This window comes from Halichoerus grypus, chromosome 1 (genome assembly GCF_964656455.1).
Source record: "Halichoerus grypus chromosome 1, mHalGry1.hap1.1, whole genome shotgun sequence".
Classification (NCBI taxonomy): domain Eukaryota; kingdom Metazoa; phylum Chordata; class Mammalia; order Carnivora; family Phocidae; genus Halichoerus; species Halichoerus grypus.
In genome coordinates, this window is record NC_135712.1 from 1,205,551 (window position 1) to 1,219,202 (window position 13,652).

Consider the following 13,652-nt stretch of genomic DNA (forward strand, 5'->3'; position numbering starts at 1 on the left):
CCAGGTCACCCGTGAGTGGACTAGAAGCACTGACCGCCCTGGGGTCAGGGGAGGGGCCTCACCTCTTCCAGGCCGCCGCCAGGGCTCCGAACACTCCCTATGGTGACCGCATCCAGGCCGGGGAGGGTCCGAGCTGGGGGAGGCAGAGGCGGCCGTCATACCCCGGAGCGTGGCCCAGGCTGCACCCTGGTCTCACCGCCCCGACCCCACGCTGCCTGCAGTCCCAGGACTCAGCCAGCCTGGAGCCCAGCCATGTCCCCCGACACGTGCACGCACGCACGCACACACACACACGCTCACATGTACACACGCAGCACACATGTACAAGCACGCTCACACGTACACGCGCACACACTCACACGTACACACGCATGCACACATACACGCTCACACGTACACACGCTCACACGTACACGCTCACATGCACACACACGCACACGTACATGCTCACATGTACACACGCACATGCTCACATGCACACACGCAATGCACACACGTACATGCTCACATGTACACACGCACACACATGTACACGCACACACGTACACGCTCACATGCACGCACGCACACATACACACGCATGCACACATACACGCTCACATGCACAAACATGTACACGCTCACATGCACACACGCACACACGTACACACACGCACACACGTACACGCTCACATGTACACAGGCACGCACACATACACGCTCACATGTACACACACATACACACTCACATGTACACACGCACACACACGTACACGCACACACGTAACGCTCACATGTACACACGCACGCACACATACACGCTCACATGTACACACGCACACACACATATACACGCTCACATGTACACATGCACACAGACGTACACACACGTACATGCACACATGCACACACGTACACACACGCTCACAAGTACACACGCACACACGTACATGCTCACACGTACACACTCGCATGTACACGCGCATGCACACATGTACACGCATGCACACGTGCACGCATGCACACGCATGCACACGTGTACATGCACACATGTACGTGAACATACACATATGCACATGGACACGCGCTCGGACAAGCACACACGTGCACACACGTCGTTCCTTCTCTCACCGAACCCCTGAAGTTTGCTGCATTCATCACAGCCCTCCCTCCAGAATACCACACGTCCCCCAAGAGCGAGGACACTTTCTGACGCCAGATGGCCACACTCAGGATATTCTGTGCTGTTATATACGGTGACTGAACACACAGCTCAGGTTCAAGTGTCTCCATCGGCCCAACGCCGTCCTCTGTAGCTTCCTCCTGGGGACGGTTGAGGGTGGAGGTTCCAGGACCCCAGGAAGTGTCCTGCCCGTGGGCCGAGTGCGGCCAAATCAGCCACTGGCCTGCCTCTGCAGGGCCCGGAGCTGCGGACGTTCCCACAGGGCTCCGGGGCAACAAGACAACGCAGACAAGGAACCACAGAGCACAGGCGCCCGAAATACTGGCCGGCGGCTCGCCCGGGTCATCCCAGGATGGGGGCCAGGATGGGCACCTTCCCCTTTGTGACCGACAAGGAATTTGGGGGTGCACTAAGGCTGCTCCCCCAATCCTTCAGCCACTGGGGTTGGCACCGCCAAGCCGGTTCGCAGACCCGGGGCTCACGCGGCAGTGAGGCCCGTTTGCTGAGGGAGGTTGGGAGGATCTCTCTCCCCTCGCTGGGCCGTGCGGCGGGCGGCGCATGGAGCCGCGTGGGATCTGAGGCCCTTTAGGTAACCAGGGACGGGCGCTCACACTGTCCGGGGCTGTGCCCACCTCCCCGCCGCGCCCAGCTGCGCAGGACCCCGTCCCGCATCCAGAATGAATCGGAGCCGTGTCCGCGCTCCACGGCGTGGGGTGCTGGCCACTGCCTTGACCACAGCCCTGAACCACCCACCAGGGCCTCCTGGAACGCCCCTGAGCCCAGCTGACTCGCAGTCGGACACCGCCCACCGGGGACCCACCGCGAGTCCCAAGTCGGTGCGGGAGGGCAGCCCGGTGGGGTGCAAACCTCTCAGGCCTGTATTCCAAATACTAGCATGATTTAGGGCAAATTTAAAATCTCTGCCTCGGCGAACATTTAAACAGCAAAACCTTGCTGAAAGAAAGCGAAAGAGAGAAGCTGTGTTTGGAAGCCTCGGTGCTGCTAGGCTGCCCGTGCCTCCCCCGGGACTGGCGGCGGCGCCGGAGACATCCAGCCAAAGCTCCAGCTGGCCGTCCTCACAGAAACTGTCAAACCGAGTCTAAAATGCATCAGAAAATGCAAAGGACATAGAAAACCAAAGCAGCTTCCCAAAGAAAGAGCAAATTTGGAGGACTCACACAACGTCATTCCAAGACTTATTTACAAAGCTACAGGAATCAAGACGGTGTGGTGGTGTTGTCCGGATAGTCAGACGGACTCACGGAACAGCACCGGAGTCCAGAAACCGGCGCACACACATACGGGCAGCTGACTTCCAACAAAGGCACAGACTCAGCTCAGCAGGAGAATGGAAGGTCTTTCCAATAAAGGGGAGGGGAGGGAGGGGAGGGAGGGGAGGGGAGAACCGTACTTTGCCAAATACCAAACTGGACTCAAAGTGGATCATAGAGCAAAATGCAAAACCTGGAACCGTAACGCTACCAGAACACGTCAGAAAACCTTTGTGACTCTTTTCGGCCATGACAAGAGAGGTGAGATCCATAAATGAACGAATTGGAGTTTCATCAAAATTAAAAAACTAACTCATTCTGCTCTTCTATCGACACTATTAACAAAATGAAAAGATAAACCACAGACTGAGACAATATTTGCAGAACATAAGCCTGACAAAGGCGTGCCATCCCGAGCATGAAGACCTCCCAACCCTCGGGGTCGGGAACACACGCAGCCCGTTAAGATCGGAACGGATTCTTCACGAAGACAACGCGTGAATGGCACATAAGCACGTGGAAAGCTGCTCAGCAGTGCCAGTCACCGGGTACAGGCTGGTGACAACGGCACGAGCCGCCCCGCACACCTGCTGGGACGGTCGCGAGGGAGAGTGGCCACGCCCAGCGCCGCCCAGGAGCAGCGGGCAACGGCGTCCGGAGCAGCTACCTTGGAAAAGAGTAGGCAGTTTCTTCGATCGTGAAACGCACACCCGTGCTGTGGCCCAGCCGTTCACCCCGAGGTGCTGACTGGGGCAAACGGGAGCAGGTGTCCCCGCAGGGGCCTGCCCGGGAAGCCCACAGCATCTCCCGCTATGACAGCCCCAAAGTGGAAGCGACACAAGTGTCCACCAGCAGCTGAGCGGACAGACAGCTCCGGGTGCGTCCACACGTGGAGACCACCCGAACCATCAGTGCGAATCACAACAGGATGGAGCGCAGCACTGCTGAGCCAATGTCCAGACCAACAGGCACTGGGTGTTGATTCCACATACGTAACATTCTAGAAAACGCCTGCATCTGCAGCAACAGAAAGATCAGGTGTCGCTGGGGATGGGGGTGGGGGCAGCACGGAGGGACAGCAGAGCGCGAGACGCCCATCTGGGGCTGGTGCATGCGGTCATGCCTTCCTTGTGATACTTTCATGGGCGACACACAGGTCAAAACCTATCAGATTGCATGTTTTAAACATATGCTGATCATACTAGAAACAAAAACAGGAAGTGACCCCAGGCCCATCAGGGCTGTAGCCCTGGACTGAGAGCACAGTGAGGCTGGGGTGGAGTGGACCCTGTGGCCCGGGGCGGGGGTGAGTCCCTCACTTGGGACCCCGAGAGGCTGGACTCTCTGCCAACCTTGCCCGGCTTGGCTGCAGCCTCGGGAAGCAGGTTTGTAACCACCACCAGCAGCACCAGGTCCTCAGAGGAAGGGCACACAGAACGTGAATGGCAGGGTCCTGGGGCACCACCCGCCAAGTCTCTAAGTTTCTAAGCTGCACTGACCATGTACTAATTCAGTAATTTTTTAAAACCAGTAAATGCTTTTCTCTAAAATAAAAAAAAAATGTCTACATACTTTTCTACAACCTTGATATAAGTGTGGAAGGCAGAACCCTAAAAACATCTCCCTAAGCTGCTGGCCCCTGCTCGCCCCATCAGACACGAATCTAGCACTGCTGTGAGAGCACTCTGGAGGTGTAACTTAGAGGTTACTGAGTAGCTGACTTACAGGTAGGGAGATCAACCTGGATTATTGGGGTACAACCCAATAATCACTCAAGGCCCCAGAATCGTAGAGGTAGGCAGGAGGGGAGGTTCAGGAGATTCAAAGCATGAGGAGGACTCCACCTGCCGTGATTGGCTTGGAAGATGCATGGGTGGCTGGGAACAGAGGAACGTGGGCTGCCCCTAGAACCTAGGACTGATCCCTGGGGAACCTCCATCCCACCGCTGCGGGGACCTGAGTTCTGCCAATGAGCAGGCAGCGGGTCCTCCGCGGGGGCCTCCAGGAGAGGACACAGCCCTGGGACCACGAGGGAAGACACAGGTGCCTCCCGAGGAGCCACATTCGTGGTGATCCTTTAGCAGCGACAGACGGGGGACATTCTCAGCGCACCTGCGGCTCAGCGGCCTGGCCTCCGGCCAGTCCACACCTGCAGCCCCACCCCCACCCCGGCCAGCAGACCCCCACGGCCACAGGGGGACGTCCCCAACTCCAAATGCCGACCTGTCCAACGATTTGTGCCCCTTCAAAGCCAACCCTCGTGTCCTCCTAGCAAGCCTGCCGCACCTTCGGGACGGCCCCACAAACCCCCACCAGCAACAGCAACACGAGAAACGAACCGTGAAGACAAGGCCAGGCCCAGCAGCGGCTCCGAGCTGACTGCTGGGGCCACAGGGGGCCAGGCGGGCGCTGACCACTCCCCCCGCTTTGCGCGTGTCCCCGACGGACAGAGCCCCTCGCCGCCCGTGCACGCCGCCAAACAGTTTTACCTCCCAAGGAAGACACCGTGGTTTCTTCCTCAATTTCTTCAGTTCTGGAGTCTTCCACATCCCTGCCTGCAGCCAAGGGCGGAGAAGTGACCGGGGGAGCCTCGGGGAGGCTGGGTTTGGGTGACGGACCCTGGCAAGGTGAGAGTGGGAGAAACGGCTCCATTATTCAGCAAACGCGGATGTCCTGTGCGTGCGTGCGCGGCCGATCTGCCAGGTTAGGTGGTTTGTAAGATAAGATCTTCACAGATTCTTACAGAAAGATGGGAACGAAACACCAGGGGCTTCATCCTAGGGAGACGTGCCAGGGACCCCACAGCTCTCTTCTCCTAAACAGCCCGTGGGGACAGGGTCCCCCGAACGCCCCGAGCTGGAGGTCTTCCTGTGTGCCAGGGAGGCGTGGGCACCCGCCCCGCTCGCTCAGGCCCCGGGACAGCCCCTCACTGACACTCAAGGGCCGCGGCTCCTCCCTGAGGTCAGGGACCCGCCTCGGGGGGCCTCACAGATGCCTGGGGGGGCGGGAGCGGCCAGCATTTCACCGCACAGACGGCGCGGGGCTGCGACTTGTCCTCAGCGGGGGCCACGACCCGGCACTTCACGGCCAAGGCCGGGTGACTGACACCCACCCTTAAGGAGATCAGGCAGCCCTGCTCTGCAACCCCATCTTCCGGGTCCCCCAGACCCACTGGAGCCTCAAGGATGTGGGCACCAGCACGCGCATGTTCAACTACGCAGTCAGGAGGCTTCCTGCAACCGCCAGACCCACATTTGGCACGAGCTCCCTGGTGACTGTGCAGGTCAAGGCCCTCGGTGACCATCATTCCTGGGAGGCCAGCCTGAGGGCTGGACACCAGGCCTCCCCCTGCAGCCAGGGCCCCGCTGATGCGGGGGAGGTGCCCTGGGACCCCCGAGCCCCGGCAGGCCACCCGACACCCCACAGCCTCTGAGCACGAGAACGCGGAGGCGCAGGCCTGGCCATGGAGAGCAGGTGGGGAGACCCTGGATGCCGCGTGTGCCCTGGGCCGGCCTGCCTACCCTGCACCGGCTGTGGGCCAGTCCTCTGCGCTCAGGGAAGCCACCACCGCGGCCGGCGGGCCGGGTTTCCCAAACCGGAGCCTGGACGGGCAGGGCTTCCCAGCTCGAGCGCAGCAGGCTATGGGACGGAGGGCGAACGTGCGTGACCCGCTCTGGTCCTCGGCTCCTCTAGCCCACCAAGAGAGGCCGCAAAGCCCTGGCACTTCATGCCGCCGCCGTGGCAGAACTCGGACCCCCATTTCTGTGGGGGCTCTGCATCCCGATGCTCTGGTTTGCACCAGGGAACCCTGGGGAGACGGGAGCTCGGTGGGTGAAGAGGCGACTGTCCAAATCCAGCCCCCATCTGCGAGGAACCCAGAGGCCGTCTGACGCGGGCAGGGGCCGTCACGGGCACCACGCAAGGATGCCGTGTCCTAGGGGCCCGCCGGGCGCCCTCCCAGCGCTGCTTCGGCCAGTGCAAGACCAGGGGGTCCCCCGAGCCCCCTGTGTGGGTGGAGCTCGGCACCCTGCCTGTCCCGGCCCCTCAGTGTGCAAGCCCTGGGACGGGGCAACGGAGGTGGGCTGGGGGAAAGGGCAGGGGCAACAGGTTCGTGCAAAGGGAAAAAGGCCGCCGTTTCCCTCCTGCGCATTATTCAGATGGGGGAGCCGGGTGAGCTCTGACTCGGCCTCCGGAACCTTCCTCGCCGTAATACCCACCATTAGCACTTTGAGGCCCCTACAAGCTAACGCAGAGGCGTAAACAGAACGAGGTCACCCCAGAGACTCAGGGAGCCTTCAGAATCAGAAACCTTATTTTAAATCCCTCATGACAGAGATAAGAGGGCACATCTCCTGGAGGGGCCACCTGAGTCCCAGGATTCCGGCGTCCAGCTGGGAATGTGTCCTCAGGTCCCAGGGAGCCCACGCAAGTCTCCCGCGCGTGCGCTCACGCGACCCCACTGCTGGACGGGGTCCCAGGCGGGCGGCCCCCACCAGGACCCCAGGAGGGCAGCCTCGGCTTCACAGCACTCACCGACTGCTCCCTGAGAGGCTCCCGGGTCTCCTCCAGCCCGCTCCCGAAGTCTCCAGACACCTGAGGGCGTGCAGGGAAGGAGGGAGCTGTGACCAAACGGCATCCCCGAGCGGGGTCAGTTTGGCCGCCGGCGGGCACGCCCGTCAGACCCACGCAGAACCGTGAACACGTTCCTTTTCTCGACTTGTCGTCCCGTTCCGGGTACACCGTGCTGGGAAACAGCCAGAGGACAGAGGCCCTGCACAGGGGGCTCCAGGCACGGTCTGTCAACACGGAGGCCGCGGCTGGATGGCCTGACGGCGCTGAACAGAGTGGCCCGCGGCCGCGGGACATGTGACCTGTCCTTTCATCCCTGCGCAGCTCGCACACACGGCTGATGGCCTCACTCTGTTCACGGCCGTGGGGTCACCAGGGCATTTTCCGCTCTGGATTCTCCCCGGAACACCGGCCCTATGCACGCACACACGCACATGCACGCTTTCACACACACGCACACACGCGCATCCGGCCACGGTGACTACCAGCGACCGTAGCACCCAACTGGCTCTTCTAGGGATCGTTTTTAACGCTCTGGATTCGGTATGAGTTTTTAAGCGGAAAGTTCTAGGCAGGAAATGTTCTTTTGATGTTATGGGTAAATGAAAACGTGGTCCCAGGTTCTTGGTACCCAAACGGCATTTTTCAGAGGAGACCTTTGCAGTCCCACCACTTCGGGGTTCCCAGCAAGCACGCGCCCTGGGCCCTCCGCCCTCGGGGAGGAGTGGGTGGGGTGGGGGAGGGAACCCCGTCACTCACCCCACCGCTGTCCTCATCGTCCTCCTCCAGACAGTGCAGGGGGCTCACGTGGGGGTCCCCGCGCACCCTCAGCTCCGCGATCATCCCCTAAAGGCAGAGAGAGAGAGGGGTCACCGTCGGTCCCGAGGCAGGTGGTGCGGCAGGCCGGCACTCAGCGCGGAGCCCGGCACCGCCGGGGGTGATCTCAGCAGGGACACGGAGTGGCGCGAGAAGGTGCAGGACGAGGCCGTCTCAGAGAGTGGAGCGTGCTCAGGTCGCTCCCCCGACGGCTCCAAAAGCACCTGTGTGAGGGGACCTGGAATGGAGGCGCGCTCCCGGAGAGCGCTACGTGAAGCAGGCACCACCGGCCCCGAGGGTCACCAGTACACGCGTCTCCCCCAAACGAAGGGGGGCCGGGACCTCAGGAGGTGGTGACGGCGGAGGGGGAGCTGTGTGTGGCCCTGGCTACTTTGGGGTCCGCCGGAGGCCATGACCGGAAACCAGCAGGCGTGCCCCAGGACGCGGGCAGCTCAGGCCGCCCAGGCGGAGTCGGAGGGGTGCTCCCCTGGACACGCCTTCCAGGCTGAGCCACCGGGCGTCTCAGGCCACTTGCTGCAAGGTTTCCCTGCCGGGAAATAGTGAGTGTCCACACACGTGTTTTCCAGTGTTTTCTTTGTTTCTCATGTAACATTTTAACCCCCGGGGACGTACGCCGGTGCATTTCTCCCAAATAGAAGCTGTACTTGGTCAGTCTGAGAGGTGTGTCTGAACCACTGAGGTGATAGAAAAGCCTGGGTCAGGGGCCGGCTGGTGAGCACTCCCATGTCTGTCCCGACCGCGGCGCGTCGTGCTGGAGTCGACCCCCGCAGGACACGGAGGGCTGAGCGTGGCCAAGCCCAGTGCTACGCACACCGGAATGTCATTCAGCGGGTGTCCGCAAGCCGCGTGGTGGCCCCACCTACGTTATTCAGTTTATTCCTCCAAATGACCTTCAGACTCCCTTCATCAGCTGACCCTCGACACCCCGACCGGCCTGCTGCGACAACAAACCAGCAACAGCCCACCGTGTCCCCAGCTGAGCCCAGCCTGAGGGCTCCACTTGCTTCCCAAGGCTGCCTCCTCCAGGAAGCACTCCTGGATCCCTACCTGGGAGGACTTGCATCTCGGGGGCCTGTTCTGCCTGACTCTACCTGCTCCCTCCACCCCCAGCTGTTGACAGTGAGGCCTGTGGGGCCGCGTCCCGTCTCGGAGTGTGTCACACGTGCACCTGGATATGCGTGATATGCACAGGCGTGCACGTGTGTGTGTGCATCTGTGCTTACGTGTGTGTGATCTGTACACGCGTGCTCATTCATGCACATACCCCTGCTCCTGGGAAGCCAATGAGGATGGCTGGACCCAGGGACCCAGGCGGGACTTGCGGGGAGGAAGGCGCCTGTCGCCCCACAATTACCGTGAGGTCCTCATTTTCCCAGCGCACTTGCGGCTGGGCCAGTGCCCCAACTCGCAGGGGAAGGAGGCGGCTGAGGACACAGGCGGGAAGCAGTCGAATGCAGGCGAGCGATTCCCACTCGGTGGCGCACACACAACGCCCTCCTTCACAGGTATGTGCAGCTGGGCCGGCTCGGGGTCACCAAAGTGGCCGCCGGCTCACAAGGTGGCGTGGGGCCGCGCCGAGCTGCAGACGGTCACTTCCTGTAGCTGGGCTGACCTCTGAAGGCGGGGAGAACGGTGGCCACGGGTGGGACCACGTACCTCAGCGTCACTGTTGTCCCCACCTAACCACAGCGTGTTCCAGCAGATCAGAGACAGGAATTGTCGTGGCTCCGTGGTCCACACTGTGGACCGTGGCTCCAGGATGGTCATCGGTTCCAGAAGGTTCTTCGGGGTGGCCAGGTGAGGTCCAGGCCTCGTGGCACTCCCAGGGAAGCTAACAGACAGCGGCCAGACCGTGGGGCTGGGGGAGTCAGGGGTGCGGGCGGGGTGGCCGTCTGTGGGCCTCTCCCTGGGCTGGTGGGTGGCTGCATTGCAGGGTGGTGGTGGTGGCATCCTTCTGGAAGCATGCAGCCAAGAACTCCATCTCTTTAAGGAAGAAAGCCACGAGGTACAGACAGCGCGGTCTCCGGTGGCCAGAGAATAGCCCTCGATGTTTCAACCAAACCAGCAGTGGCCTGCATCTAACCCTGAGCCCAGCAGGCCCCCCTTCAGATCCAGAGTCACCCTCAGCGCTCCCTGCCTCCTCCTGCCACCGTCCCCCCCAGGGGGCAAAGCTGTCCTGCAGTGTCCCCACAAGGCACGAGGTCAGAGTGGGGCCCAGCCCTCCTCACAGTGGTCACTGGGGAGCCCACCGCAGAGCCATCAGTGGACTTAGGGAGGGCCTGACGGACCGCTTGGGACTCGTGCTGAGAGCTCCTCTGGGGGGCCTGGGGCCCCGAGCCCCTGTGAGCCACCGCGGGTAGAAGAGAGGCAGCATGGGGACTGGCTGCAGGCCGGCACCCACTGGGGCTGGGGCTGCAGGATGAGGGAGAGACAGTCCACACCCTGGTGGGGGAGTCGCTGTGCACAGTGGTTGGTATACTCGAGAAACAAGTGACCTTCCTTCAAATTCTGGGATGCTCAATTACCATGGGGGGTGGCCAAGCTGTGTGGGAGAGGTGTGCGAGCATGTGTGTGAGAGCTTTGTGTGATGGGTTATGTGCAAGCATGTGTTTACGCGTGCACGCAGTGACAAAATAGCCAACGTGGGGCCAGCACACAGCTTGTGCACGTATCTAGCACGTGTGTGCCTGTGAGCACGTGTGTGCGTGTCAGCATGTATGTGCACATGTGTGCATGTGAGCGCACGTGTGCATACGGTGAGAGCACGCGTGTGCATGTGAGCACGTGTGTGCACATGTGCATGTGGACAAGTCTGCACCTGTGTGCATGTGAGCGCATGTGTGTGCACGTATGTAGTGAGTGTGCATGTGAGCACACGTGTGCATACGGTGAGAGCACGCGTGTGCATGTGAGCACCTGTGTGCACGTGTGCATGTAGACAAGTCTGCACCTGTGTGCATGTGAGCGCATGTGTGTGCACGTATGTAGTGAGTGTGCATGTGAGCACACGTGTGCGTACGGTGAGAGCGCGCTTGTGGATGTGAGCACGTGTGTGCACGTGTGCATGTGGACAAGTCTGCACCTGTGTGCATGTGAGCACATGTGTGTGCACGTGTGCATGTGGACAAGTCTGCACCTGTGTGCATGTGAGCACACGTGTGCATGTAGTGAGAGTGTGTGTGCATGTGAGCGTGTGTGTGCACGTGTGCATGTGGACAAGTGTGCACCTGTGTGCATGTGAGCACACGTGTGCATGTAGTGAGAGTGTGTGTGCATGTGAGCACATGTGTGCATGTGAGCACGTGTGTGCACGTGTGCATGTGGACAAGTGTGCACCTGTGTGCATGTGAGCACACGTGTGCATGTAGTGAGTGTGCATGTGAGCGCACGTGTGCATGTAGTGAGAGTGTGTGTGCATGTGAGCACGTGTGTGCATGTGTGCATGTGGACAAGTCTGCACCTGTGTGCATGTGAGTGCACATGTGCATGCAATGAGAGCATGCGTGTGCATGTGAGCACATATGTGCGTGCAGTGAGAGCATGTGTGTGTGAATGAGTGCACGTGTGCGTGTGAGCAGGGTGTGCCCATGAGCACGTGTGTGCAGACCAGGAGCAGGGGACACACACACAGGTGCCCTCCACGTCCAGGTTCCTGGGGGCACCATCGCCCACAGGAAACACAGGCCATCCTGGACTTACAAATGCAGGGGTGAGCTCAGGGGTCAGCAGCAGCATTGTGGTCCCTGTTGGAGGAGGACAGGGTGGTCCAGGTGACATGGATCACCAAGTTTGAAGACGCAGGGACAGCACAGGGCAGATGTTAAATTGTAGAACGTCAAGCTCTCCACGGGACAGCACGGGTGCCCCTGGGGGTGGCAGCGATGAGGGGAGGGCGTGGGCGTTCCTAGCAGGTGGGGTCAGGGGGCTAGACGTCCCGCCGTGACGGTCCCCCCAGACCCCGTCCCTCGAGGTTCTGAGCTTCTGACAGACCTGGCCCAGCACCAGCGCGGGCCCTGAGGGTCTCCCCAGGATGCCCGCGCAGAAGGAGAGCGGGGCGCGCTGGCTCGGGGTGCCGCAGCTCCCCAGGGACACATTTAGTAGGGAAGACGTCAGTTGTGCAAGTCACAAGACCCACTGCAAATATTAGTCAGGCTCAGAAGCAAACGTTGTGAAATCTGGAGACTTTGCACTTTGTTAACAAAGGCCGTTTAAAATATGCCCCATGCTGCCATGCTGTGGGCCACAAGGCATAGCTGTGGAGACGAGAACTCTGTGCTGCGCAAGCCAGTCTGAGGTCACTGGTGTTGGGCACCTCCCTGGGACCCCGACTCCCGGGGCTGCAGGATTCTGCGGGGTGGCTTCTGACCCAGGAAGGGCCGTGTCCTGGCTGCGGGCGGGGCTGAGTGAGCCTCTATGGGGGGCACGGCACGCAGCGCTCCCGGGCCTGACTCACCCCTGCCCCTGCTCAGCTGTTCCATCCTCGGCTGCCCCCGCCCCAGGTCAGCCTGGTCCTGGTCACCTACCGCAGCCACAGCTGGGGCTGCCCCCCCACCCCGTTTCCTCGCGCTCCTTGCTCCCATGGCTTCTGACCACCTGCTTGCGTCAAGCCTTGACTGTTGGCATAAGAGCATCTGGCTTCCTCGCGGTTCCTTCTTGCGAGGTCACATCCGGGCAAGTTTTTCCATCGGAGACAACGGCGGCCCTGTCAGTCCCCCGGGAAAGCAGGAAATCGCAGCAGTGCCGTGGCCTCGAGCTTCGGGCCTCCTCCCGGTGCGCGACGTCACTTCAGGTGAGTAAAAGGGGGCGGGAGTGCGTGTGGGATCGGGTGTCAGCGGGGGCGGGTGTGACCGCAGCGCCCCCGCTCTCCCTCGGTCCAAAGAGGCGGGTCTGGGCGCCGGGCTGGGGGCCCCGGGTCCCTGACGACACGTGCCCGGCCTGCTCCGTGCTGTCCCCGGCATCCAGCCTGCCCATGGCTGGCGGGCAACCTCCCGGCTTCGGTGGACCGGGCGAGGATGTCCACTGTAACATGGCCCACACGGCCACGTGCCAAGGACACTCACCACCTGTCGCGGGTTCGCCGTCGAACAAAGTGACAGTTCTGTGCGAGGTGCCACCGCAGGGCCGCAGCCTCCGGGAGGGCAGGGCCACGTCCGCCCCGCGCAGTGCGGGGGGTGTTTGTGGGCCGTCCGTGGGCCGAAGCCGCCACCAGCGGCCGGAGAGCCCGAGGCCACGAGGAAGGGTGCACACAGAGGTGCAAGCCCATGGCGATCGGGAGAGCGAGGCTCTTCAACAGACGGGGTCCGTCAAGGGAAATGCGGCCCGAGAGCTTTTGAAATAGTTAAAAGCAGTCAGAAGGCCCCAGACCACTGAGTAAGAGCACTTGAGCCAAGTGCCGCGGTACCTGGATGGAAGGCATGATTTCCCAGGAGACACTCCCTCTCACGTTTGACTCAAGGAGAGTAATCCTGCAAGGACCAGTGTTTCCGGCCAGAGACAAACAACAAAGGCTCTGCGGGCCCGGGGCGCCCCATCGGGAGGGGCCGGAGGGGACACTTCCTCCCGGCATCCTGAGCCCCGAACTCACTTCTGCCAAATCTTACAAATCCCATGACGGGAGGGACTCTTCCCCGGGAACCTCAATTCAGAAAGTCTGCAAAGCCCTGCGCTAAACTGATCTGTCTTCTGTCCTCCAGCCTTCTCCCCTCCGCCGGCTGGAGTCTGATCCAACACCCACTCAGAAATTCCTGAAGCCTCCAGTGTGCGGGGACTCGAGGAGCCAGACCGCTCTTGGCTCAGGTGGACGTGGCCCAAGT

General features: G+C 61.3%; 1 protein-coding gene across 5 annotated transcripts in view; it reads right to left on the minus strand.

Moving 5' to 3' along the window:
- COL18A1 (collagen type XVIII alpha 1 chain) overlaps positions 1-13,652 on the minus strand; it is a 93,636-nt gene that overhangs the window by 25,002 nt on the left and 54,982 nt on the right. For all 5 annotated transcript variants that reach the window (XM_036066761.2, XM_036066757.2, XM_036066758.2 and 2 more), the window contains 4 exons: positions 7,762-7,848; positions 6,967-7,026; positions 4,923-5,052; positions 63-133 (listed from right to left, as the gene is read on the minus strand). In XM_036066761.2, coding sequence (XP_035922654.2) covers positions 63-133; positions 4,923-5,052; positions 6,967-7,026; positions 7,762-7,848 — 348 coding nt within the window. The remainder of the gene's footprint in view (positions 1-62; positions 134-4,922; positions 5,053-6,966; positions 7,027-7,761; positions 7,849-13,652) is intronic.